Genomic DNA, 26,783 nt, shown 5'->3' on the forward strand with positions numbered 1-26,783 from the left:
AATACAATAAAACATCAACAGAGAAGGTCATACTCCAACCTGAAACCTTGCAGTGGCTTTGCACTGTATGTAGGATAAAATCAAATTCCTCTGGAAGATTTATAAAACCCTTTGTGATGTGGCCCCTGCTTGGCTCTCTAGTCTCAATTCTCACCATTACCTGTTCTTTGCTCTCTTTGGTCTGATACCGAACTGCTTTGGTACTGTGAATATGCATGTTCTTTAGTTGTTAAAATATGCCTGTGGTTCCCAAACTTTGCTATACTTTGGAACCAACTTTTTTTTTTTTTTTTTTTTTTTTGAGAGAGAAAATCCAAGTGAGGGTAGGGTAAGGTGGGGAGAGGGAGAAAGAGAACCTTAAGCAGATGACATGCCAAGCACGGGGTTCAACGCAGGGCTTGATCTCATGACCCTGAGATCCTGACCCGAGCTGAAACCAAGAGTCAGGTGCTTAACCAATTGAGCCACCCAGACACCCCTTGATTGGGTTTCTTTAAAAACTACTACTAGGACGTCTGGCTCCTTCCCCCTGATATTCTGATTTAATTCATATGAGGGTGAGATCTATGTACAGGGATTCTTGGAAGTTTCTCCAGCAATTTTAATGTGAAGTGAGGTTTAACCATGGGGAAAAAGTCATTTGCTCTGCTAGGAATACTTCTTTACCCACTTCATCTGAAAAAGCCCTAACCATCTTTTTGGCATCACTTAAAAAAAATCACTTTCCTAGTTCCCTACACAAAAGTATTTGCCTTATAAGTAATTAATGCCCCTGTACACTGGACTCTTACTAGCATGTCATGTATCATATTTCATTGTAATTGACAACATAACTGTCATCATTCCCTGTCAGACAACAGCTGTCCCTTGAACAACATGGGGGTGGGGTGCCGATCCACCATGTGACTGAAAATCCACGCGTAACTTTTGACTCCCCCCAAACTTAATAGCCTACTGTTGACTGACAGCCTTCCTGATTAACACAGTTGATTCATATGTATTTTCAATGTTATATGTATGATATACTGTATTCTCACAATAAAATAAGCCAGAGAAAGCATTTTTAAGAAAACTATAAGGAAATCACATTTACAGTACCATACTGTATTTATTGAAAAAAAAAATCGATGTGTGAGTGGACCTGTGCAGTTCATTCCTGTGTTGTTCCTTGTTGACAATGAACAAACCTGGCTGGGGTTGAAGAGGGAATCACTTACCTGTTTAATGACATAATGAACCTCTTCAGAATTGAGAACACTACATTTAATATCACTTGGTTTGCAAGGAGTAATTCCCTTATAGACAAGAGGTGTGTAGCACTTCATTGCAAATTTCAAGTCACTGACATGCCTCCTCTCCTCTAAAATATCTTCAAATTCATCCCATTTTTTGAGCTCCTTCTGTGGGTAAGGCAAATAAAAGAAAGTCATGCACATACTGTAAAGTAAATCAGGAAAGATCGGAGACTACATTACATTAGTAAGGTTTCATCTTTGCCAACATTTTTATGCTATGGCATATGAACAAGAGCAGAGTGCACTGAAAATAGGCTTTCCTATACTAAGAGGAGAAATGTAATGAAAATTGGGGTCAATAAATTGATACTGAGTTATCATGATATTTTATTATTTCTGCTTGCAATCAATCTTTGTAAAGCCAGGACCCCTCTGGGAAAGTTAACAAAGGATAATAAAGATTGAGACATTAAGCTCTAGAATAATCTAATCAACTTTATAGTCAATTTTATCTGATCAATTTTATCAAGCACAATGATAAATTTGCCTCTTCTACTTAGCTTTAAAAATTAAAGCATAAAATAGAAACTCAAAATGATGTCAAATCAAATAAAACTACATGGGTTTTATAAATATAAGGAAAATTTCCTTATAAATTTAAGAAAAATTCACTTAAGAAAAAAAGTGTCCTCCTAGAAGCTACTGGTGAGCAGTCTGATTTGCTATTCCAAGCACTATTCCTTAATATGGAAACGATCCTCACAACAAAGGGGAAACCAAGGTATGGAGAGGCAAAATAACTCACTTGGGGTTCCTCAGCTCGCCAAGGGCAGAGACATGTTTCAAACTCGAGCCTTATGGCTTCATAGACCTTGCTCCTAACCACTACCCTATACCACTCACCATGTTAATTATGGAAAGTTTGGAAACATATAAGTAAATATACATTGCTCACAATTTTACACCCCAGGAATAACTACTCTTTACCACTCCTTAGTTTCTTTTTTTTCATTCACAGCTACACAAATACATAGCTTTTATTCAAAATGTGGACCATACAAAATACAGTTTATCTTGCCTAAGTATGTTATGGGCATTTTCCTGTATTAATAATTGGCTTAAAACATTTTAGTGGATGCATTTTATGTGCCCTAGCTTCTTCAAATACCTTTTTTCCTTGGTGGATTGAAGGGCTAAGGTTTAGACTTTACCCTCTTGTAGGACTGCTGCTGAGATGGCAGGGATGCCTGGGTCATGCATGGTCCTGCCACATCCCTCTACAGGCTGTAATGAGGAGCCAAAAGCCACATACATCCTTTCTCCCTGGCTTCCGTGGGTTTTGCTGACACAACGGTGTCTTCTCTTCAGTGTTGGGCAGACCCTAGGAACTTACATCTTTCCTGCATGTTGTGCGAGCAGCTGTCAACTTACTAGGGGAAAAATGCTTAGCAATTCTGGGGCACTCAAATAGCAATTAGGTCATTTTTACTTCTTTACTTTATCTTAAACGATACAAAGTTTAATCAAAACGATTCTGATAAAATGTTTTAAAGGCAAAAAAAAAAAAGTATTTTTCTGATTACCAAAGTGATATATGTTCATTATAAAAATCTGGAAGACACAGTAAAGCACAAAGAAAACTAAAATCACCTGTCATCTGATGACCCAGGGCCCATTTTAGTGAACATATTCCCTCCCCTGACACACATACATTTTGAATTGCCACATGATTTTTCCACTTCATGTTATAAACGCTCCCCTTTAAGTTTCTTCCACTATATTTTTAACAAGAGACATTTGAATTATTTTTCATGCATTGCTATTATGAATGCAACAACATTTCTTCTGAATTTCAATATCAAACCCTGCTTTTTTTTAGAGATTTTATTTATTTATTCATGAAAGACACAGAGAGAGGCAGAGACATAGGGAGAAGCAGGCTCCCTGTGGGGAATCTGATGCGGGATTCGATCCCAGGACCCAGGGATCACAACCTGAGCTGAAGGTGGATGCTCAACCACTGAGCCACCCAGGTGCCCTCCTGCTCTCTTTCTACTTTTCAAATTCCTAAACGCCCCCAGCAGCCTGACACCATTCTCAAGGACTCCCTCTTTCCCCTCTTCCAATCCTCCTGAAATTTTCCTACTTTGGTTTTTCATTCATGACTCTTGGCACAGCAGAAGATCCACCTCATTTTTCTAAACTAGCGATTTTCAACTTGGGAGGAAAAGTTCCAACCAAAACTAAAACATGTCTTCCTTCCTCCTACTTCTCTTGATGTTAACATCTCCAGCCCTCTTGTCTGTGTGAACAGTACTGAATCCTCGCACCAACTCAACTGGTTTTAGGTACTAATTATACATGCTGTTGAATCTCCTGCTCTGTTCTCCCATGTGAACTCCTGATGGACACATTTAGTGTAAACACTTCATCTTTGGCCTTTCCAAAACTGAACTTCTTTCTCCTCTGCACAGTCTTACAACCTGTTTTTTTTTTTTTTTTTTTCCAGGCATCTCAACAACTGCTGTACCATGTATAATCCTTTGCCTTATTCTAGATCCTTCCTCCCTGATCCTTACATGTGATCCATCTAATACCGTGCAGGTGGCCTTCAAGGACAGAACAGGTCTATTCCTCAGTCATAAGTCCAGCCTCTGTACTTTATCACTATAGCCTCCTCACTGGTCTCTTTGTCCCTTTGAACCAACCCACCAGGCTGCCATGTGCTCTTTTCAAAACACAATTCTGACCAAATCGTTCCCTGCTTAAAATAATTGAATGACTTCCCCACCTCCTTCAGAATTAAGACCTAAGCCACTTCTGGTATCAGACAAGAAACTCTGACCTGACCTGTCCTTCCCTTTCTAGATTCACTGGCTCCCACGCTCAATAGCAAATGATTTGCATTTCCCCAACACAATCCATTGTTGACTCGCTTCTAGGCCTTGGTGCATGCTCAACTCTGGGCCCCAAAGGCCTTTTCATTCCTCTGTCATCCTTGCTCAGCCATCACTCTGCTGTGGAACCCTCCTTGAGATGCCCACAGGGAATGACTCCGCTGTCCTCATTGGAAAATCTTTACCTACTACCTATAGCTATTAGGGTGTGTATTCATAGCTCTGCAATCAATCACAAGTCTGTCTCCCTAAAATGCAATTATCTTGAAGATGGGAAACACATGTCCTCCTTCTATTTCTCAACATAGAGCTGTGCTTGGAATATAGCATAATTGAACAACTAAATGCTGAAGTAACAAAATGATAACAAATGTTAAGCTAAGAACATGACTAAGCATAATGAGAATATAAACAGCAGAGCATTTAGGAGTTTCAACATAAAAAGGGTAGCATCTAAAACATGTGAAATATTCAAACATGAACATTTTTATGCCCACATACATAGAGAATATATAAGGGAAAAGCTTCTCACTGATGGAATTCTGGTGTAAAACTGCAACATACCATACTCTTGGTTATAAGTTTCAAGAACTTTCTCCAATTTCACATTTCTCATTAGTAAAATAATAGTTTATGTAGACTCAGACTTGGTACAATGCAACAAACTATCATTATAAATTATATAATTTTAGGAATGAAAGGGGACTCAAAGACTTTCTACTTAGTGGTCCTGGGAGTGGAAAGTGAAAAGGATCAGAATCAGCTGGGGAGATAAAGATATACTATATGTATCAACATACAGGCATGTATAACATACTTATAAATATACTTCATATCATAAATATATAAAATACTTATAAATAAGTATACATGTATATACATATGCACGAAGATGGGGGAGGGGGGAGGAGGAAGAGATGGAGAAAGACCCTTCCCCACTGTTCACCTGGAAATATTTAGCCATTAACCACAGCTACTGTTTATCTCTGTGTCCAATTGCCTCAACCTTGACTGAACTTAACATCTCCTTTGAGTCTTGACTGAGCCTTTCAAGACAGCACCTATATACTTTGTTAGCTTGGATTGGTATCTCCCCTACTAGACTGTAAACTTGTCTGTGTAGGTAATGTGTCTTCTATGTTTTTGTATTCCCATTTCCTAATAGGAATTCAATCATTATAGAATGAAAAAGTAAATTACTGACTAAAGCCACTTCCTGAACCCTACTGATGATGGCTCCCCAATATTCACAGGCTAAAAGCTCAAACTTCTCTCAATCTGGTTCTAAGCCGATGTCTAATCCAGCAGTTTTTAAGCCAGGTTGCACATGAGAGTAACCTGGTCACTTTAAAAATATACTGATGCTCAGGTCCCCACATAGTGTTTTTTTGTTGTTGTTGTTTTTTTTTTTTTTTTTAAAGTAGGCTCCACACCCTGAGGCCAGGACCTAAGATAAAAAGTTGGACACTAGGGGCACCTGGGTGGCTCAGTTGGTTAAAGCATCTGCCTTCAGCTCAGGTCATGATCTATCTCAGGGTCCTGAAATAGAGCTCTGAGAGGGGCTCCCAGCTCAGCAGGAAGCCTGCCTCTCCCTCCCCTTCTCCCTCTACTCCTCCCCAGACTTGTGCACTCTCTCTCTCTCTCAAACAAATAAATAAAATCTTAAAAAAAAAAAAAAAAAAAAAAGGTCAGGTGTTTAACCAAGACACCCAGGCGCCCCCAGATATTCTTGATTAATTTGGTGTGAATGGTACCTGGGCATCAGAATTATTTTAAAAAGTACTCCAAGTGACTCCTACATGCAGTTTGGGTTGAATGTTAACTACTCATTCATTGACCTTCCGTAAACCATGAGGGAGAAGTATTTACCATCATAAAATAAATATATTTACATGGCTACTCATGTAGGAGCACAATACAGAGAGGAGTCCCAGAAAGACTTAGGTTATTTCCCCCCCTTGTTTCTCTAAATTTTTATAGCAGCCCCTCATCTGTAGCTAAACAGGCTTCTCCTTGTACCTCCCTGCTGACGGCTCTGGAGTATCCATTCATTCCACAGACAGTTACGGAGAGCGCACAATGTACCAGGCACTGTTCTACAGGCCACGAATAAAGCATGAACAAGGCAGACAAAAACTGGGTACTGAGGGAGTTTACACTCCCTTCAGGAAAGACAGACAACAAATAAACAAGTTTTACTTAGGCCTACTAGCAGTAGCATGCTGGTGGATGTTTAACTACGCAAGAGCCCTGATTTCTAGCATTTGTTGATTTCTGTCGTATTTACACTCCCCCCATGGCAGACCTGAAGCTATCAGCATGATCTCACTGAACACCGATCTGGGGACAGATAGGGAGTAACCAGTATTACATAGGATTTCCATCTTACAGTCTGACAGACATAAACTTGAAAGCAGAGGTAACAGTAAAATCTAATGAAAATAATTAGGAAGCGTTGAGTTTTGAGCATTTATTAGTTTTGTTTTTAACAGAATTTATTTAACTGTAAATTTATAAAACTTAATTTTTACTTTTTGATAATGGCTGTGTTCCACCAATGTGCTCTTAACGTCATGAAAATTTATCAATCAGCTTTGAGAGTCAGTACAAGACTACCGTAGTACAACACTGGAATGGGAATACAAAGAAAATACAGTAAGGAGGAGGGACTGGAGAGCTACTTTATTTTTTTTTTAAAGATTTTATTTATTTATTCATGAGAGACACAGAGAAAGAGAGGCAGAGACACAGGCAGAGGGAGAAGCAGGCTCCATGCAAGGAGCCCGATGTGGGACTCGATCCCCGGTCTCCAGGATCACGCCCTGGGCTGAAGGCGGAGCTAAACCGCTGAGCCACCCAGGCTGCCCTGGAGAGCTACTTTAGATTGGATGGTTGGGTAAGGCCTCTCTGAGAGATATCTGAGCTGGGACTGAAAAAAAGAAAAAAAAAAAAAAAAAAAAAAAAACAGGGGAGAGGGTAGCAAATGTAAATTCCTGGGAAAACGGCATGCCATACAGAGGGAACAGTGAACAGAAGGCCAGTGTGGTTGAAGCCCTGTGAGCAAGATTAGTAAAATCAGGGAGGAATCAATTATGCAGTCTTGTAAGACATTGTAAGGAGTCCCGATTTTTCATTCAGACTCTAAAAGAAAGCCATAATTTGGGTTCTGGGTACAGTAATTATCTACTCCCAGTCTTCTTTTCATTCTGTCGTCTCATTGAAAGATTTCAAGCAGACCTATGGCTTCACATACAGTCTACTTGCTGATGCCTGACAAATCCATGTATTTAGGCCAGACCTTCCTCCTTTGCTCCGGTACCATATTTCTAATTCTATTTGGGTATCTCCCAAACACCTTGTGATGTATCTGGTCCATAACACAGCAATCTGTAAGTTCGAAATCATTAATTTTACCACTTGCATCTCACACTGAACACATTCCAAACTGAAATATATTACCCTGACTATACCTGTTCCTTTCCCCTGTATTACCCTGACTATACCTGTTCCTTTCCCCAGATTTCCTATCAGCAAAAGGCAGCAACATCCACCCACCTCCTTTTCCTTAGCCACTGCATTCAACTGTCCTAAAGATCACACAAACTCACCCATCCTCTCTCTCCCTAGGCTCACTGCCATTGCCTCAGGCTTTCATCACTTCTCTGAATTACTGTAATAGTGTTCTGATCTCCGTGCTTTTGGTATCAGATTCCTTCTCCAAACAGATTCTCCTCCTACAGTCTCTACTCAAGTAAAGGTTATCCACACAACTAACCACTCTAGCAACCTAGTCTTCTTAGACTTCCAAAAATACAAATCTGGGGGGACCAGAGTGGCTCAGTCAGTTAAGCATCTGCCTTCAGCATAGGTCATGATCCTGGAGTCCTGAATCAGGTTTCTTGCTCAGCAGGGAGTGTGCTTCTCCCTCTCCCTCTGCCACCAACTTGGGCTCTGTCAAATAAATCAATAAAATCTTAAAAAAAAAAACACAAAAAAACAAAAAAACAAAACAAATGAAACACAAATTTGATAATCCTGAAATGTTCCCTTAGGAAGTGAAGATTCTATCTTTAATGGTGTATAAACATAATATATAAAGCCCCCTTCGGAAATATCTTCAGATACCTCCTTAGTTTTGTTTCTCATGTCTCCTTATTCCACCCTTATCTAACTACTTGGTCCTCCCAAACATGCAAGTGGCTTTCTTACATGGATGCCTAGGCCAGCCTTCCTCTCCTCCCTTATCTCCCATTCACACCTCAAAAAGTCAGCTCAGGTGTCACCTTTTCTTAAAAACCCTGAAGCCCTGGACAAGTCAGGTGCTCCTTTTCATTCCTCCCACAACATACTGGCATGATTCCATCATTGCCCTTATCTCAACTGTAATTGCTTATTTCCATGACTTCAAGTCCACAGAGGCAAGGGCTGGATCTTTTACTTCCCTATCTCAGACATTGAGAGTAATGAGTATGACGAGTAGGATGCTGCAATGTTTGCTGCAATCAGGAGTATCTTAAATATCCCTAAGCACTACTCTCACATTAGGTGGAGTATTGCACAATAACGGAGGCTGAGGAAATAAGAACAGCCTGAAAGAGTAAGAAAAAGTTCAGGTTATCATGAAAGTAGAGGACACAATCCTGAGAGGTGAGCCAGTGAGGGCTCTGGCCAGATTCAGAAGCAGAAAAAGCTCACATACAATTGCCTTAATTTTTCATGTGAAAAAGTTTACAGAAGTGTTCTCATGAAAGAACCATTGGTAAATGAGGAAGTAAAAAACCCCTACTCTTTCTGCAAAATCACCATCAACTCACAAACCAGCTGGGGGCTGAGAAAGCTACTTACAGCGAGTCAGATCTACACAGCAACCGGCTCCCCTACATGTGCTGGCTCTGGATTAGCAGTCAGAAAATGAGGTCAAAATAGTTCTACCACAGATGTGGAATGAAAAGGTCAATGAGGAGAGAGGTTAAAGTAATAATCCTCACACAAGTGGACAGTTGACAGCAATTCAAACCCAGAGCTCTCCACATCAAGGAAAGAGAAGTTTCCCAAGTTCCAAAGAATACTGGTGTCCCAATGTGAAGGTAGCCCTCTATATCGCTTCTTTTGAAACTGAGATTTTTGTTTACCTTCTCTTGTCTTTTTGCTGCTGTGATCTTCCTACACAAATTAATACTGTATTTAAGTCAGAGACTGCCACTAACCCGGACACAGTAACGTGCTTTTAAAATGCATTCTTTTAATTTCCCTGTAGACATAATTTAGTGGTTAAAAAAAAAAAAAAAAAAAAGATCAGTTGCCCCACAATTGTGCAATTTTGAGAACTACAAACCGTTTACCTCATAATTTCTTCACATAAATTGTGAGTGACCAACATTCCGGTGGCAAAAAAAGATCGGTGAAAATCGGGAGGGGGGTAGGGGTGTGGGGGGCCGGGAGGCAAGCTGTGGAGAGGCTGGGTGGCCTCTCGGAAGATGCCTGTCTTCCGAAATGACTACTGCAAAAAGTACGGATGGAAGACAAAAACGCAATAAAAATTTCCGGAAGTTCCAAATCTTCCTAGATTAAAGACTTTCCGTCTTTCGAATCCTATGCCCACATGCAAGCCCAACACTTTTCTCCCAGGACCGCGGCAGCAGCAGGGCGGGGCGGGGCGGGGCGGGGAGCCGCAGGCTGATGCCTCTGCCGCCGGGTCGGACCCGCAGGTCTCTCGGGTTTACCCGAAGGCTGGCCCTCGCCAGGGGCGGAACGGTCCATTCTCGCGTCGCGTTCCGGTATCGGGGGCTCTCTGAAGGCCCCGTGCCTGGCGGAGGGTACGAGAAGGAATGAGTGGAAAGGAACCACCGGAGCCACCACCCATAGAAACTTCTAAAAGCGCACACACACTTACGCACGCACCGATACCCCGTTGCCTTGGAAACCAAGTCACGCACCCAACCCCTCCCGCGCGGCCCCGGAACCCACTCTCTGGGGCCGGGGGGCCGGGGGGCCGGAGGGGTCGTGGCCCGCAGGAGGCCGGGGCCGGGCGGGTGGAGTCCTCTCCGGCGGCCCCACCCCGGGCCTCTTTCCCCTGGGCGCCTACCGAGTAGAGGAGCACGACAGCGCCGGGACTGGCGGAGCCGACGGAGAAACGGGAGTTAGAGGAGCTGGAAGAATCCATGGTGCGGCTGCCGTCCCGGGCGGGGCCTGACATTCTTTGCTAGGCGGTGGTGGTGCTGCCGCTGCTGGGGGCGGTTCTTCCGCGCAGGGCGGCCCGACCTCGCCTGGGGCGGCGGCACCCTCTGCTGCCGCTCCGCAGGACCCCGGGCGCCGCCATCTTAACCAGGACGGAAGCCGCGCCGGGACCTGCGACGCGCGCGCTCGCGCACCGCGTCGGAAGTCGGAAGTGCGGGCCGCGCGAGGCGCGGGTGTCGGCGGGCTCGGGGCCGGAGCGCGGCGGGGCGGCCCGCATGGCTCAGGAGCCGGGGCCGGGGGCCCGCGCGCCCGCCGGTTCTCGGGCCCTCCTGGACGCCCTGCTCCGGAACCTCTACGACTTTGGTGAGTGCGGGGCCTCGGCGCCCACGTGGAGAGCGGACTGGGCCGCCCTGGGCGTTCAGGCTAAAGGTTCCCGCAGGCTGAGCAGCCCCAGCGCCTCCGACCTGGGTCCCCGGATGGGTCCGGCACACACCGCTGCGGTGATCGGGCTCTGTTACCCAGGGATCAGACACCCGAGTCGTCCCTGTGTGTGGGCGCCAAGGGGCTCGTCTAAGCACGGCGATGCGCGCGGGGCCTGGGCTCCCGGAACAGCCCACCCTGTCAGTCTCGCGGCCCGCTGGGCAGCCCGCCCTCCCGGCGCCACCCTCCCGCCCCGCGTGCCCCCGGGGCGTCGGCACCACCTTGTCTCGGCCCAGCTCCATCCTTCACGGTGCCTCTCCGCAGACTTCTTAGATGATTTCACGTAAAGCTTTTCACAGCCTTTTCTAATACCAAGCTGGCCAGTCTGTGCTCTCCTTCAATCTGGCCTGGGGAAAAGGAAATAGAAAGTTATTACAGATTGGCAGCCGCCTGGCACTTCAGCCAGAAGGCGGTTCCACACGTTCTGAGAACCGGCTCCACGTCAGAGGACATCCCTTGTACACACAACGCAGAGAGCCAAGGCATTAGGGACTTTAAGGAGCAAACATTTCTTAAATTTGTAACCTGATACTGCAAGATCTGTTTTAGCGTGGAGCCATTGGTCGAAATTCTGAGCTTGCTTAAACAGTAAAAAATAATTGTGCAACTACAGCCCCATTTGAAGAAAAATAAAACTTTTTTTTCTTTGTATTTCTGGGTGTGGATAGCCCTGGCTCGCACCTAAGCGCATTCATGTGATTTAACGATTTGATAAAACCAAAGCGATTTATTTTTTCCACTCTGCGTTTGAACAAACAGGAGAAACACAATATGAAGCAGTACAGAAAAGGAGCAAAAAGAAAGGAGAAAACAAGAAGAGAGATGCTGGGACCCCAGCGGCAGTGACAGGAGAGCCAGCTCCCCTACCTGGTTCTCTTGTAAGAGGCCAAAGGAAGAGTGCTTCCAGCTTCTTCAAGGAACTCCAAGAAGAGCTGCAGTGCACTCCTGCTGTGACCCCCGCAGAACCCCCTTCAGGACCAGAAGTCCCTTGTGCTGCAGCATCACCCTCAACCCTGAAGAACAGCAGGGAGCAAGTAGAAGTGATAGAATTTCACAGCAGAAATAAAAAAAGAAAAGAGAAGCTAGATCGAAATGAGAACATGCAGGTAATGAGTTGGTTTATATGTATATGGTGAAAACCCTGATATCACAGTTTTAGATAAGTATCTTTTCCTTTTTTTTAAAAGAGTTTTGCAGGGAGCACCTGGGTGGCTCAGTCAGTGAAGTGTCTGCCTTTGGCTCAGGTCATGATCCTGGGGTCCTGGGATTGAGTCCCACAATGGGCTCCCTACTCAGCCAGGAGCTTGCTTCTCATGCTCCCTCTGCCCCTCCCCTTGCTCATACAGGCATGTGCAATCTCTCTCTCTTTCTCTTAAGTAAATAAAACCTTTTTTTAAAAAAGTTTTTATTAAAAAAATTAGAAAGATAAGTTTTTCTTTATTTATCTCTGCACCCAACATGGGGCTTGAACTCATGACCCCAAGATCAAGAGTTGCAAGCTGTAGGGACCGAGCCAGCCAGGCACCGCTAGATGAGTTTCTAGTTTCTTTTTTTTTTTTTTTTTTTTTTTTTAATGATAGTCACATAGAGGGGAGAGAGAGAGAGAGAGAGAGAGAGAGAGGCAGAGACATAGGCAGAGGGAGAAGCAGGCTCCACGCACCGGGAGCCTGACGTGGGATTCGATCCCGGGTCTCCAGGATCGCGCCCTGGGCCAAAGGCAGGCGCCAAACCGCTGCGCCACCCAGGGATCCCCGAGTTTCTAGTTTCTATATAGACCACGTCAGGTGTCCCCAGCACCACCCGTAAGCTTGAGGATTTGCTAAAAGCACTCACAGGACTCAACACTCAGCATGTAGTCATCATCACAGGTACAAATTACCACTGCAAAAGGATACAGAGTGAAAGCTAGTGAAGGGAAAAGCCTGATTGGGTCAGGCCAGAGGAAACCAAGTGCAAGTGTCTAGATATCCCCTCCCAGTGGTGTTGCATGGGATGTTTCATATCCCCAGCAGTGTCCTCTGACAGTATGTGGGAAGTGTTGCTAACCACTTTCAACCCCAGCCTGGGTGTCCACGGTTTTTGTTAGAGGTCAGTTATGTAGACATGCAGACTGACCTTAGTTACTAAAGCTCTAGACCCCTAGAATAAAAGCAGGTATTCTCCATAAATCACAGTGTTAGGATAAATGATCTGGGCAGACTTGGTGTGGCTTGGCTCAAGGCTTGGGGATGCAAAAACACTCTTATCAGACAATATTCCAATTGGTCAGCTCCCAGGAGCCAGCCAAGGGCCAAATATGAAAATAAGACTTTCTTAGGAATCTGCAGAGTTTGAGAAATGCAAGCCTGCTGAGTGGATCTTTTCATACCGATAAGCCTTCTGCTTGACGGTGCTCAGAGAAAACTGAGTCATTCGACAACTGTTTCTGGCTGCTGTTTCAGGCACCGGGATACAGCATTGAGCAAGAGAGAAAACTGTTCTCTCTCAAGGAACTTACATTCTGTTGGAAAGCAGTTTGATTTCACTGAGCAGTAATCTCTCTCAGACTGAATTTTGTAAGCCTTACTCAAAATTCAGGCCAAGAGAGAGATGTCATTGCTTATCCAGCTTTTCCCACAAGGATATTATAGTTTTGTCAAATATATTGCAAAAATCCAAATATTCTATTTCTGTTGGATTCTTCATGTCCTATAAACTTTTGTCTCATAAAAGGAAAAAGGGATTGTATTAGTTTCCTAGGGCTGCTGGATGGAAATTTGGTCTCTCCTAGTTCTGGAGGCCACAAAAGCCACAATCAAGGTGTTGGCTAGGCACACTCCTCTCTGAAAGGGAATCCTTCCTTCCTTCTTTCAGCTTGTGGTGTCTCTAAGCATTCTTTAGCTTGTGGCTGCATCATCCTAAACTCTGCCTCCATCTGCATGTGGCTCTCTATATGTTTGAGTCTCAAATCTCCCTCTGCCCTTATTGTAAGACAGCTGTTATTAGATTTAGGGCCCACTTGAAATCTAGGTTGGGTCTCATCATGAGATCTTTAACTTAATTACCCTACAAAGACCCTTTTTCCAAGTAAGATCCATTCATTGATTCTGGGGATTAGGACATGGACATGTCTTTTTGGAGACAGCAGTTCAACCCACCACAAAGATAGGCGTGCATCCTTCTTGATGAACTTGTGATCACATGCTAGTGTCCAGTGCTTTCCACATCTATTTCATGGTTTAAAAAACCATCTGTGTCCTCTTTCCCAGCATTCAGCCAGCTCTTCATGTCACACTCACCAGCATGCCTTCTTCAAAGACTAATTGCTTTTTGTAATCCTCTACCTTGATTTTAGGATTCTAGGTCAATTTCCAACTCATACTCCAAACATGGGACACTGGGAACTGTTAAGGCAGGATAGGAAGTGGATTCCCTTGGCCCTTCAGCCAGCCAGGGAACTTACAGTGATTGGTATTACCACAGCCAACTGTTCTGCACCTTACCAAGAGTAGTATTTTCTCTATGTGCCACACAAAGGAAAAGGTTGGCTTTGCATTATATCTAATTCTGCATTTGGAGAATTTAGCGAACAAAGCATCTGAGTACCTTCCCTCATTTCTTCAGGTGTCTCGGTCTTCTGTTTCCTCTTACACTTGCTGGGTTCTTTCTAGAATGGAAAGTTTCTAATAGGACAAAAACGTTGGCATTGAATGGGTGCATTTCTCTGTCTCTTAATAATAGAACATTTGCTGCCGACTGTTGGATTCTTTCTTCCCTTTCCGATCTTCTTCCCTTCCCTTCCCTTTTTTTTTTTTTTTTTAAGATTTTATTTATTTATTCATGAGATAGAGAGACAGAGACATAGGCAGAGGAAGAAGCAGGCTCCATGCAGAGAGCCGGACCCTGGACTCCATCCCAGGTCTTCAGGATCACGCCCTGGGCTGAAGGGGGTGCTAAACCGCTGAGCCACCCGGGCTGCCCTTCCCTTCCCTTTTGATCCCTTTTTCACTGTAGTTGGCTTTTCTCAGGAACTTCAGTTCATTTGACATTTTGGATTTCCTGACTTTAATGAAATTTTTCAGTTGTCCTTGGCGTTCTGTCCTTTCCTCCTTTTTAAAATTTATCCTTTGAACACATGAATGTGTCTGGCTAAAGAGACAGATTATGAACACAGTGAAAACACGTAAGCCTGTACAAGACTTCAGGATGTTTACATTGCAACATGTAAACAAATACCAGTGAATATGACGCTAGTTATTAATGGCATATCCTGGGAATGCCAGCTAAGGAATAGTCAGTCGGTCAGTTGGGAGTAATTAGGATATGTGATGCTATGCTAAGAGTTTGTATAATGTGGTAAAAGATAGTTGTGACCCCTGTTTTCTGAAAGCTTACAGGTCATTGTAGGACAGTTCAGACAGACATGGAATCAGCAAAAATGTCTAATAAGATAATGATAGCCTGCATGGAGTCAGCTAGTTGTCTTTGGAGAATACATGAGAGGTACTGACAAGTTGGACAACCCAGCTGGCCCTGCCTGAACCCAGGAAATGACCTTCTTTCCCTAGGCTTGTGCCATAAGTACTGTGGTTAAACTACATTGTATATCGAAACAGGTGTTCATGGTGTGGTATGGTGATTTAAATACAAAATATATATATATATATTTGGTCTTTGTCCCCCATTTCTAGTGCAGAACTCCTATAACCCTTATAGTTCCCTAAGTGATGAGAGAGTAAAGGTATCTTTTATAGTGAGTGAATTAGGGCAGGTTGCCAGGAGAATCAACCACATGATTAGAAATTTGGAATTTTCAATCCCATCTCCTTGACCTCTGGGGGGAAATAATGGGCTCAATTAATTGCCTGTGGTCAATGATTTAATCTGTCATACTTTATGAAATGAAGCCTCTGTAGAAACCCAAAGAGTTTGGAAAGTTTTTGGGTTGGTGATGGTGTGGAGGTGCTTGGAGACTGACACACTCAGAGAAGACATGGAAATGCCTCGTCCTGTCCCACATTATCTTACTCTGTACATCCCCCCATCTGGCTCGTCCTGAGTTATATTCTTTTTTGTTTGTTTTTGTTTTAAGATTTTATTTATTTATTCATGAGAGACAGAGAGAGAGGCAGAGACACAGGCAGAGGGAGAAGCAGGCTCCACGCAGGGAGCCTGACGTGGGACTCAATCCGGGGACTCCAGGATTACACCCCAGGCCAAAGGCAGGCGCCAAACCGTTGAGCCACCCAGGGATCCCCTATATTCTTTTATAATAAACTAGTGCTCTAGTAAGTTAGACAGGTTTCTTGCATTCTGTGAGCCACCCTGGCAAACTAATGGAACCCAAGGAGGGAGTCATGGGAACTTTTAATCTGTAGGTGGTTGGTCAGAAGCACACACAGGTCACAGCATGAACTTGCAGCTGGAGAATGAGATGGGTGGCCATCTTGTAGGACTGAGCCCTCAACCTGTGTAATCTGATGCTATCTCCAGATAGAGAGTGTCACCATTAGTTTGAATTGTAGCTGGTGTGGGAGCATTGCTATGTGGGGGAACCCTCCCCATAACACGCCTTTTAATGGATTAATCGGGGAACTTGGCCACCATCTATATAACATTTTACCCATTTCAACTGTCTAACCTGCAAATGAACTAACTGATCATATCCCTTTTATAAAGCAGTGACTATAGAAGTAGTTTGACAGGAAATAGATTATGATCTTCCTTATTTAGTCCATGAATAATTGGGTGCCTCCTGTTTGCCAGGAGATCCAGCAGTGAATGAGATATAGTCCTCTGCCCTCATAGAATCTACAGTCTACTGGTGTAATCAAGCATCAGGTAAATTAATAAAATAAGGAGAGTTTTAAACCCCCTGAGGGAGAGAAATAGTCTTGAGAGTTAATAGGAAGAACCTCCTTTTGGTAGAGTGGGCAGGCAGTCTCAGGAGAAGGTGACATGAGGCTCTGCTAAAGCTTACCAGTGAAAGGAGCCAGAAGTGTCATGCCAGGTATGAAAAGGCCTATGGAGGGCAGTCCCATGGCTTAGTGGTTGAGCGCTGCCTTTGGACCAGGGCATGATCCTGGAGACCCAGGATCGAGTCCCACATCAGGCTCCCTGCATAGAGCCTGCTTCTCCCTCTTCCTGTGTCTGTGCTTCTCTCTCTCTCTGTCTTTCATGAATAAATAAATAAAATCTTAAAAAAAAAAAAAAAAAGGCCTTTGGGTTCTGGAAGCTAGAAACCTAATGGAGTAGGACAAAGGGGAGAAGAGTCCAAGCCGTGGTAGAGGGACAGGCCAAGGCCTTTGAAATTTAAAGTATGTAGAAAACCACAAAGAATTTTAGGGCACGAGGTGATCTGATTTACATTTTAAACGTTCACTGAGGTCCCTGTATGGTAGATTGTAAATAAGCAGTAGCAAGAGGCCTACGGGGGCTAGGTTAGGAGTTTACTACAGTGGTTCTGGTTCAAGATGGGGTGGCCTAGACTCCGGATTTGAGGGGTGAGTGTAAGGCTGCCTGTGAGGAAGAAAGGTCTTGAGACTGAAAGCACCATGTGTGGCTGGAAATGATCCAAGTGTTGCTTGCTCAAGGGATACATCTTAGTATTTTATTTTCTCTACCCTTAGCATCATCTGCGTCCTGGACCTTAGCCTTCTTTGTGGCCTCCATAGAAAAGGGATGAGAAAGAGGGAATAGAAATAATAGAACAGTGGACTCTAGATCAGAAGAGGCTCTTGGCCCTTATGGCCTGGACACAGGTACATGCAGACTGCTACTAAGCATGCAGTAAATCACTTTAATAACTAAGATTTCCTGTGCATACTATGTATCACAGGTGATTACTTCTGTTCACTAATTCATTATTTCACTGGATCCTCACAGTTCATGCACCCTGTCTTCATTTTACAGAGGAAATCGATGCCTGAGAGAGGTTAAGATACTTGCCTACGTTTAAACTGTCAGTCACCCCATATCTACAGTTCCAGAACCCCAGAGCTTTGGAAGTCACAGTTTTGTTGTGTTTTAGATTTATTTGGCAGCAAAAGCTGATCTGAACTCAACTCATGGGGCTAAGGAATAATTTTTGTTTGTTCCATTTGGCATGAATATTCATAGACACTGCGGCAGAAATATGAATGTACTTAATCATGAGGTGCTGTCTTGTCCCCCAGTGAAAATGATATATTGTATTCAGTACATTCACAATATTACTTTTCTCAAATGTGAAAGCTCCTGAATTTTCTAAGAATTCCACAGAAAGGATTGTGGATGTGAAGTGACCACCAGAGCTCAGGTTTTGACCCCAGGGTTTCTGGCTTGAAAGCTGCTACACCAGAGAGAGCGAGAGCAGGTTAGGTTAGGCTCTTCATCTTTTTAGTAACACAAATGCGCTGGTCTAGGATCTTCACTAGATAGAAAGACCTGTCCCTGTGTTACTGCCACAGGTTCTTAACTGCTCTCATAACCTTTACAATATCTGGATCATTCCCTAGGACTCATCCCTGAAATGCTTCATGCTCCAGGGCACCCTTTAACTTTGTTCCACACTCCTGTTTAGCAAACCAGTTTTGGTTAAGTATTAGGAGGAGAGTAACACAGTTGAAGTAATTTGCCTTCTAGAAGATATGAATAAATTTCCCAATGTTCTTGGAACTGCTCGAATTTTAAAAAGAGTGTTTAATTACTGAACTACTCTCTCATTGGACAAGGTTGGACAATGTAACTAGTAGAATAAAAGAATCTAACCAGTGCAGCAGAAAATAGTCGTGGTCAGCAAAGTCAGCCCATGGATGCACACTTAGCCCAGGAGACTGCCAGCTTTTATCCCGCACCCCTAAACTTTTCTTTGTATTATAGCTTTCTTCTTTCTTCAGAGCCTAACATGCACGTTTTCAAAATCTGCAAACATTTCTCTTTCCTGTGTGTGGGACAGTAAGGCTTTACAGGTCAGGATAGATTAGGGGGATCCCTGGGTGGCGCAGCGGTTCGGCACCTGCCTTTGGCCCAGGGCGCGATCCTGGAGACCTGGGATCGATTCCCACGTCGGGCTCCCTGCATGGAGCCTGCTTCTCCCTCTGCCTGTGTCTCTGCCTCTCTCTCTCTCTCTCTCACTGTGTGCCTATCATAAATAAAAAATAAAAAAAATAAAGGATAGATTAGGCAGTGGTTTGGTAACATGCTCCCTACATCTCAGTGGTTTGAAGGCAAAGTTAATTATTTTCATATGTCCATCAGGGTTAGCAAGGACAGAGTGTGTTGCTCCACACCATGCTCATCTAGGGACCCAGGATAATAGGGGCTCCACCGTCTAGAAAGAAGGCTGTTAGTTGCTTTGGTGAAGAAGGGGAGTCAGTGAATGGCTTTTAGTAGTTCCATGTGGAAGGGGCATATGTCCCCTCTGCTCATACTTCTTTGGCCAAAGAAAGTCATGTAGCCCTGCCAAACTTCCAGCAGGGAGCAAGAAGTAGGGGAGGACCTAGTATTGCCTGTAGGTAGTAAGCTTTCTGCTACAGTGAGCATGAGGGAAAAGAAAACAGGCAAAACTACTGATGATTTCTAAATCAGGCAATATATGATGAATAATGGACTGAAAGGTCTTTAAAGCTGTGAATAAAAGTTAGATATTGGGGGCACCTGGGTGGCTCAATCAATTAAGTATCTGCCTTCATCTCAGGTCACAATCCCAGGGTCCTGGGATAGAGCCCCACATTGGGCTCTCTGTTCAGTGTGGAGTCTGCTTCTCCCTTCCCTTTACCCCTCCCCACTGCTTGTACATGCACTCTCTCTCTCAAATAAATAAAAAAAAATTTTTTTGATATTAGATATTGGTGGGTTCATGCCTATGGACTCAGCATCACAAGACAGTGAGCTAAGAATTATTTTCTAAATGTTTGCTTTTATTATTAAAAAAAAAAAAAGACCTAGAATCCAAACCTTTTCTCAAACATCGAGAGCTGCAAAGCTGAGATGTTTCTAGTGAAATGATAACAGAGGGAATAGCAAGCTGTCTATGTGTGACCGACCACACCTGCTAACTCTGTCCACACTGCCCCTCAGCCTGCATGTCCCCACAACCAGGATAAATGGAGGCCTGCGTGCAAGGACTTGGTGTTCTGTGGGGCTGCAGGGGAAAGCAGGGACCTCAGAGGCTGTGACCCTCTCCTCCATGGGTCATCCCCAGACACAGGACTTTTGGCCCCACAGTGACTGTCACACAGGTGGCCAGGGATTTTTATCACAGCACTTAGGTCCACTTAGATTGCTCCTTCCTCGTGCTGATCTGATACAGGGCTGCTGAGGGCATCTGTGACTTCTCCAGTACTGCTGGGAATCTCATGCTCCTGAATGAAATTTCCAACTCAGAAGACATAATTAGTTGCTTTCATTGGATGGATGGGAGGGAAGAAGAGAGAGAAAGAACTCTTTAAATTTTTAGGAAAGGAGGTAAATGTTTCATGGGATTTTGGAGATCTGTGAACCACATACAGTTTTTCTTTTTAGCCTACAATTTGCATTAGAGGTTCTGGATAATCCTGAATTCATTAAGATATAAGCAATTTGTTTTCCAAAAGTAGTATTACTGTTTATCATATTAAATAGATTGGGTGTGCAGGCCAATGGAAAAGGTTTTTTAACTTCAAGGAAATAGAGCATTTTTTTTCTGACATGGAACACGAAATCAGACTTTCTGGCATAGAGGAATGGAAGTGCCTGGTGTCCTTTGTGTGCCCATCGCCTTAACTTAGGCATTCGATTCTGTGAAATACATGATGGAAGAAAATTGGAAGCATAACAAAAGTCAGAAATCTTGGTAAAATAATGTGGAAGATGCCTTTATTGTGACTGAGAGCCCAGAACAGGGTCACATGCTTAGCGCACGGCAGTCATCCTTCATGGTACCATGTTCCGCCTGTCCAGCTGGGTGTCAGCATGCAGCATGCCAGCAGATGAGCAGTGCTGGGGTGACTGCTGGAGACTGTTATTTCACAGTGGATTAGCTAATAATGAGAGCGCTGGCCACGTCTTCCTATTTACTGGACCTCACTGACATTTACCACCGCACACCTTATCCACTTTCATTGTAAGAAGCCCTCTGTGAGATCAGTGTATGGCCTCACAGAGACAGAGCCTGTCACCTGTGGAAGCATTCAGTGACCGACCTGCACACCCAAAATACACACTGGGGGAACAGACCAGGATAAGCTGAAGTACAGCTCCATTCGGAGAAGGAGAGACCGGGAGACCTGTACATTGCAGAGCTCCCTGCTGAGCGGGTTGGCAGGAGGTCCCACCCTGCTGAGCGGCTGGCTGGCTATCTGTCTTCAACATTGTCCTTTGAGGGAGAGGGGGGCCTTTTCTAGAGGCTTCACAGCTTTTAGAGCCTGCTTCCTATTGGTCCAGGATGGGGTTGGGTAGTGACTGCTGCTGTTAGCCAGATGTGACAATATATTCCCTTAAAATCTCAAGCTTCTGGTCAGTTCTGTGGATTGGTAACCAAAGCTAGTGAGTGGCTATATCAGTGTAAAGAGTCATGCTTTGAAGGCATTTGCAGCATTATTATTTTCTACTGGGAATTATAAACCAAATCTCCACCATTTCTAGAATTGTGATGTTCCTGAAAGAAATATCTAGGTTACGAGAGTTTTGTTAGCCATTATTTTAAGGGCTGAATGGGAGGAAGAAGGGAGAGAAAGAGTTATTTAAATATAATATTCAGGGGCACTTGGATGGTTCAGTCAGCTAAGCGTTCAACTCTTGGTTTCGGCTCAGGTCATAATCTCAGGGTCCTAAAATTGAGCTCCGAGTTGGGCTTCAGAGTGGGCTTCATGTTGGGCATGGAACCTGCTTAAGATTCTCTCTCTCTTCCTCTGCCCCTCCCCTCAGCTCATCCACACACTTTCCTCTAAAAAAAAAAAATATATATATATATATGTGTGTGTGTATATATGTGTGTGTGTGTATATATATATATATATATATATATATATAAAATGTTTACCCTCCAGAATCCCTGCTTAGTCACCCTCTTCTAAACTGTTTCCCCTGCTGCACAGAATCTGCATGTCATTTATGAGAGACAGACATTGGTCTCATCGTCTCTTTTTATTTTTGTGTTTTAAAATAATTTCTTATCCTTTCTTAAGCTCTGATACCTTAACATTTCTTTTCTCCATTTTTCTTCCATTACAGCTTTTGTGCAACATACTTATGTTATTGTTTGGTATTTAGGCATCTGGGACAGTTTCAAGGCCTTTTAAAATATGATTACTCTGTTGATGACAAATACTCCAACGATATAGAAACAGATTATCTTAATAAGAATTTTTTTTTTCTTTCAGACCAAAAGTAGTATCCTTGAGAAAGATGTGGATAGACAAGAATTTAACTTAGAGAAGGTATGTGTTTGAAACTTAATTTTTTTTCAGCTTTATAATACTGAACAAAATATGCTTACATGTCCAGTGGTTGAAGTAAATCACACTACATCAGTTGATGAATATTAGGCTGTCATTTAAAACATGATGGTTTGTGACTGCAGTGCCCATAATGCAGTGGTAAGTAAGAAAGTAGGGAGGGATGTGTGTATTCTCCTGTTGTAACTAGGTTTTTAAAATGCAAGAGAAAAAAGGAGGAGGTAACTCAATTGCTAAGAGTGGCATCAGTGGCTTTTTCTCTTCCTCTGCAGCATCTTTAAAAAAAAGACAAACATAGATCTGTGTTTGAAGCTGCTATAGGAAATGGTTTCTTGGTGTGAGTAAGAGTGTTTGGAGAGGTACTTTTAGGTCGAAATTCTTGCCCATTAGGGTAATAGCTCGTTTCAGAGAGCACCCCAGAGTATACAGAACTCTGCGTTCAGTCCTAGTTCTGTTGCTGGTTTGTGTGCTCCTGAGTCTTTGCTTCTGCTATCCAAAATTCAACATGGGAGAACGTGCGTTGTGAGGTTATGGTATGAGATTATTGTTAAGACCTCCACAAAGCTCCACAAACTACAGCACAACAGAGTTTTTGCCACAGCACATCCTGTCTGATGTGTGTTGCTCCAAGGGAGTATTTCTTCTCTGGAGTCTCTGGGATGCACTTGGATCTGATTCTGGTCTGTGTCCACAGGCTCGCTTGGAAGTGCACCGGTTCGGGATCTCAGGTTATGGAAAGGGAAAGGAACGAGTCCTGGAACAGGAACGTGCCATCATGCTGGGTGCTAAGGTGAGGGGCTGCCACTGTCTTCCATCAGCAGACAGGATACAGGAAGAGGAGATCCCAGGGCAAGGGAGGACAGGGGTCACCGAGAGATCTTTGCAAAATAAAAAATTATTATCTCTTGGCTTTTTTTCCCCCTTGGATTTCAGCCTCCCAAAAACAGTTATGTGAATTACAAGGTTCTGCAGGAGCAGATCAAAGGAAAAAAGGCAGCAAAGGAAGAAGAAAAGAGAATGGTACGAGTAACAGCCTTTTTGTTACTAAGCTAGAGCAAGAAGTTGCCTGTGGTTGGCCACAGGGGAATGCTGGACCTACTACCTGGGAAGCAGTATAGACCACAGTAAGATGGAGGGTGAAATGATTATCTTCCCCGACCCATTCAGGTCAGTTGCATTCTATAACAGTAGCCAGGTAAGCCAGCAGATCATGTAAACTACTGTGATCTTTTTCCTCTGTTGTATTTTACATTGTATAGAACATAGGGGCCACAGAGGGGTGGATGCTATGCTCCCTCCCTTTCCCCTAAAATGGAAGATTTCATATTTCTCCTGTAAGTCTTTTCTGGAATGACCTTTCACACTCTTGAGAGAGTTTTGGGATGAAATTGAGTGTATGTTTAATATGCCTGCTTGAGAAAAAGATGAAAAGTAAATGGTGTCTCCCTGGCTTTTGATCACAAACCTCTTGTCTGCTTTTGAATCTCCATTACCCATTATTGACATATATGTTGTCTTAAATCCTGAAATTAGGCCCAGGACACAGATATTTTCAAGAAAAAGAAGAAGAGAGGGCAGGAAGACAGGTGAGTGAAATCCTCAGGTACTAGGGGGAGTTATCCAGATAAACCTACTGGTTAGTCCTGAAAATAACACCTTGAGTTTACCTGGTGTTTCTGACCTGTTAGAGTGCTTCACTGTCTCTGTGCATTCTGATCTAGTCTTGGGAGAAGACAGGTTTTAGGACATTGCCCCAGATCAAACAGCTACTTCAGAACTGAATTGGGGATCTTCCCCCCCTACCCCCCCCCAAGAGCCTGCCCACATGACAGCACAGTCTGGGCTCTGCCATACCACACAAGGTGGAGCACCATCATCTGAGTGACGGAGTGTTGATTTTGTTGCTTCATGCTTCTTTCTTAGCTTTTGTTCAAAAATGCCTTCTCTCCCTCCTTGAGTTACTGTTTCAAAATTGACATCTTTTGTCTTAACCTTTTTCTTGGACTCCTGGAGAGCTGGCATGCGGATGGTCATTTATCCTGGCCACATATGTCTGTCTGTTGAGGGTTCCCTGCGTGCCAAGCATATAGATGTCTTAGGTGTCGGGGATACAGCCATGATCACATGAGGGGTATCCCTGCCTTTGAGGAGCTTACATTGTAGTGAGGGAAACACACCAAAACATACAAACAGGTAAGAAAGGGGATGTCAGGTGCCAGAAGGTTCTGTGAAGAGGTTGCAATAAAGCATTATAAAAGAAAATCACTGGGGGTGGGCTCTGAGTTGAGAACTGAGTGAAGAGGAGGGGACAGCCCAGAAAGATCTGTAGAAGAACATTGCACATAGAAGAAGCCAGTGCAGGGCAGCCCTGGTGGCTCAGCAGTTTAGCGCCGCCTTCAGCCCAGGGTGTGATCCTGGAGACCCAGGATCAAGTCCCACGTCGGGCTCCTTGCATGGAGCCTGCTCTTCCCTCTACCTGTGTCTCTGCCTCTATCTCTCTTTGTCTCTCGTGAATAAATAAATAAAATCTTTAAAAAAAAAAAAAAAGAAGAAGAAGAAGAAGCCAGTGCAAAGGCCCTGAGACAGGAAGGCAGCTGGCATGTTTCAGGGACCACAGGAAGGCAGGCGGTTGTTGCGGTAGGGCAGTGGGGGTGGTGTGCACGGGAGGATCCCAGGAGCTTGCAGGAGCAGACCACAGTCACCTGGTTGATGGTGCTGCAATCCGTCTTCATAAGCTTAACTCTAATACTTTTCTCTCCCTTTAACTGCAGGAAATCCAAAAAGAAGAAATCAGCTCCCAGTATTTTGTCAAATGGACGGATTGGGCAGGTTGGAAAATTCAAAAATGGGACCCTGATTTTGAGCCAGGTTGATATCAAGAAAATAAATTCGTCTCGAGTGGCTAAATGAAATACTTCATAAAATAAAGGGAAGAACATTGTACTGAAACTGGACTCCCACAAAACTTCCAGATTATTCTTATTTATTTCATATTTCATAGACTGCTTTTCTATTTTAGGGAAAAAAACGTCAAATAGAAATAATAAAATTTGTCGTTTCTCAAGTGTCTGTTTTACAGTGATGAGCATGAGAAGGGACAGCAGTGCTTTTCAAATCTATTGAAAAGATTGTTTAACCTTCTCCAACAAGATTTATGCTAGATTCGCTTTCCCTGGTGTTTTGTACATTTGCTTGTAATGTAATTTTTCATAAATGTAATAATTTATTGATTTGTAAATGCTAATGATTAGCTTTAAATTGCCTTTTCTTTTTTTTTCAAGATTGATTTATTTTAGAGAGCAAGCACACGAGTGGGGCAGAGGGCGCAGAGGGAAAGGGAGTGAGAGAATCCCAAACAGACTCTCGTTCAGCATGGAGTATGGAGCAGGGCTTGGTCCCATGACCCTGAGGTCATGGCCTGAGCCAAAATCAAGAGTCAGATACTTAACTAACTGAGCCACACAGGTGCCCCGAAATTGCCTTTTATTTTCTAAAAGTGATGTAATGATACTGTATCATGAAGAGATCAAGAGTGTGAATATTCGTCAGCTGTTTTATAGGAAAAACAGTTGTAGGTTTTAGCTTCCCCATTGTATAAAATGTCCTTCCTAAGAAGTTATGTAAACAAAACACAACTTTGTAGTAAATGTGGCTGTGACTGTTAACACAGCAGAGACTTTAACTCATGTCCTAGTATGGACACGTATGCTAATGTTATCTCCTTCAAGATAATCACCTCGGGTGGCTAAACATTTATTTTTTTAATGATACTGCCCTTGCTGAGGGTGTTGGGAACTTCTCAAAGCTTGTGACGCATTAAGAAAAAAGTTTTCAGTGGTGTTAATTTTGACTTTTTTTTATGACCAAAAAGTTCTGATCCAAACCTAGTAAATAGTAAGGTTCTGGTTGAAACAAAGGCTGATGTTCTTGTCCAGGTCAGAACTTGACTCCAAAGGCATTGCCAATTGAGGAGCTCCAGGAAAGCTCTGAGCTGAAGCAAGAGTGGAATCCATGTCCTCTTTTCCAAATTTATTTTGGAAGGTGTTACTTGGCAGGATATATGTTTCGGCAGTTTTTAAGAGTGATTTTTCTTGTTTTTTAAAAAAGGTGTAGAAGATCCCAAGCATGACAAAGCACCAGGAAACATTTCAGGAGCTAGAAGTGACCTATCAGAGTGACTCCTGGGGCAGTCTGACTCCATTTCTCTAGAGAGAGCCCAGGGTCTGAGGCAGCCTCCGTCACCCTGCCCTCCATGAGCCACGTGGCTCAAACAGCTGAGCACTTAGACTCCGGACCACAGCCGCAGGCTGGTCAGTTCTGGAAAAGTTCTAAGTATTCTAAGTATAGTTACCTTGTTTTAGTTTCACTTTATAATTTATTGAATTAATACTTAAAGAATGATTTTGTTACCACTGGGTGCTCTAGAAATACTCAGACGTTTAGGGACTAAGAGAAACCTATTATTTTAGGGGCTGGTGATCATGCTTAAGACCATGCTTTTTACCTCCCTGCTGATAAAGTCTCTTCCAGCAATACTAGCAGCAGAAAGAAGCCACCATGAAAAACAGTCATTCAGAGGAAGATGGTTATGATGAAGA

At 43.5% G+C, this 26,783-nt stretch overlaps 2 protein-coding genes across 6 annotated transcripts in view; one reads left to right on the top strand and one right to left on the bottom strand.

Annotated features, from left to right (window-relative positions):
• The window catches only part of GNPAT (glyceronephosphate O-acyltransferase), a 34,426-nt gene extending 23,262 nt beyond the window's left edge, over nucleotides 1-11,164 (bottom strand). For 2 of the 5 annotated variants that reach the window (XM_077894520.1, XM_077894518.1), the window contains exons 1-2: nucleotides 10,218-10,480; nucleotides 1,218-1,400 (exon numbers count right to left, since the gene is read on the bottom strand). In XM_077894520.1, the coding sequence (XP_077750646.1) occupies nucleotides 1,218-1,400; nucleotides 10,218-10,328 (294 nt within the window). In that variant the 5' untranslated portion in view covers nucleotides 10,329-10,480. Of the gene's footprint in view, nucleotides 1-1,217; nucleotides 1,401-9,474; nucleotides 9,744-10,217; nucleotides 10,481-11,010 lie in introns of those variants that run through there. The other 3 variants (XM_077894519.1, XM_077894522.1, XM_077894521.1) reach the window with 3 other exon arrangements.
• On the top strand, nucleotides 10,339-25,249 carry FSAF1 (40S small subunit processome assembly factor 1). The gene is made up of 7 exons (XM_077894524.1): nucleotides 10,339-10,672; nucleotides 11,549-11,895; nucleotides 22,111-22,167; nucleotides 22,880-22,975; nucleotides 23,119-23,205; nucleotides 23,719-23,771; nucleotides 24,957-25,249. Exons 1-7 carry the CDS (start codon nucleotides 10,585-10,587, stop codon nucleotides 25,093-25,095), a joined length of 867 nt encoding a protein of 288 aa, XP_077750650.1. The 5' UTR covers nucleotides 10,339-10,584; the 3' UTR covers nucleotides 25,096-25,249.
• The last annotated feature ends 1,534 nt before the right edge of the window (nucleotides 25,250-26,783 follow it).

Source organism: Canis aureus, chromosome 4 (assembly GCF_053574225.1).
Source record: "Canis aureus isolate CA01 chromosome 4, VMU_Caureus_v.1.0, whole genome shotgun sequence".
In the NCBI taxonomy this organism is placed as follows: Eukaryota; Metazoa; Chordata; class Mammalia; order Carnivora; family Canidae; genus Canis; species Canis aureus.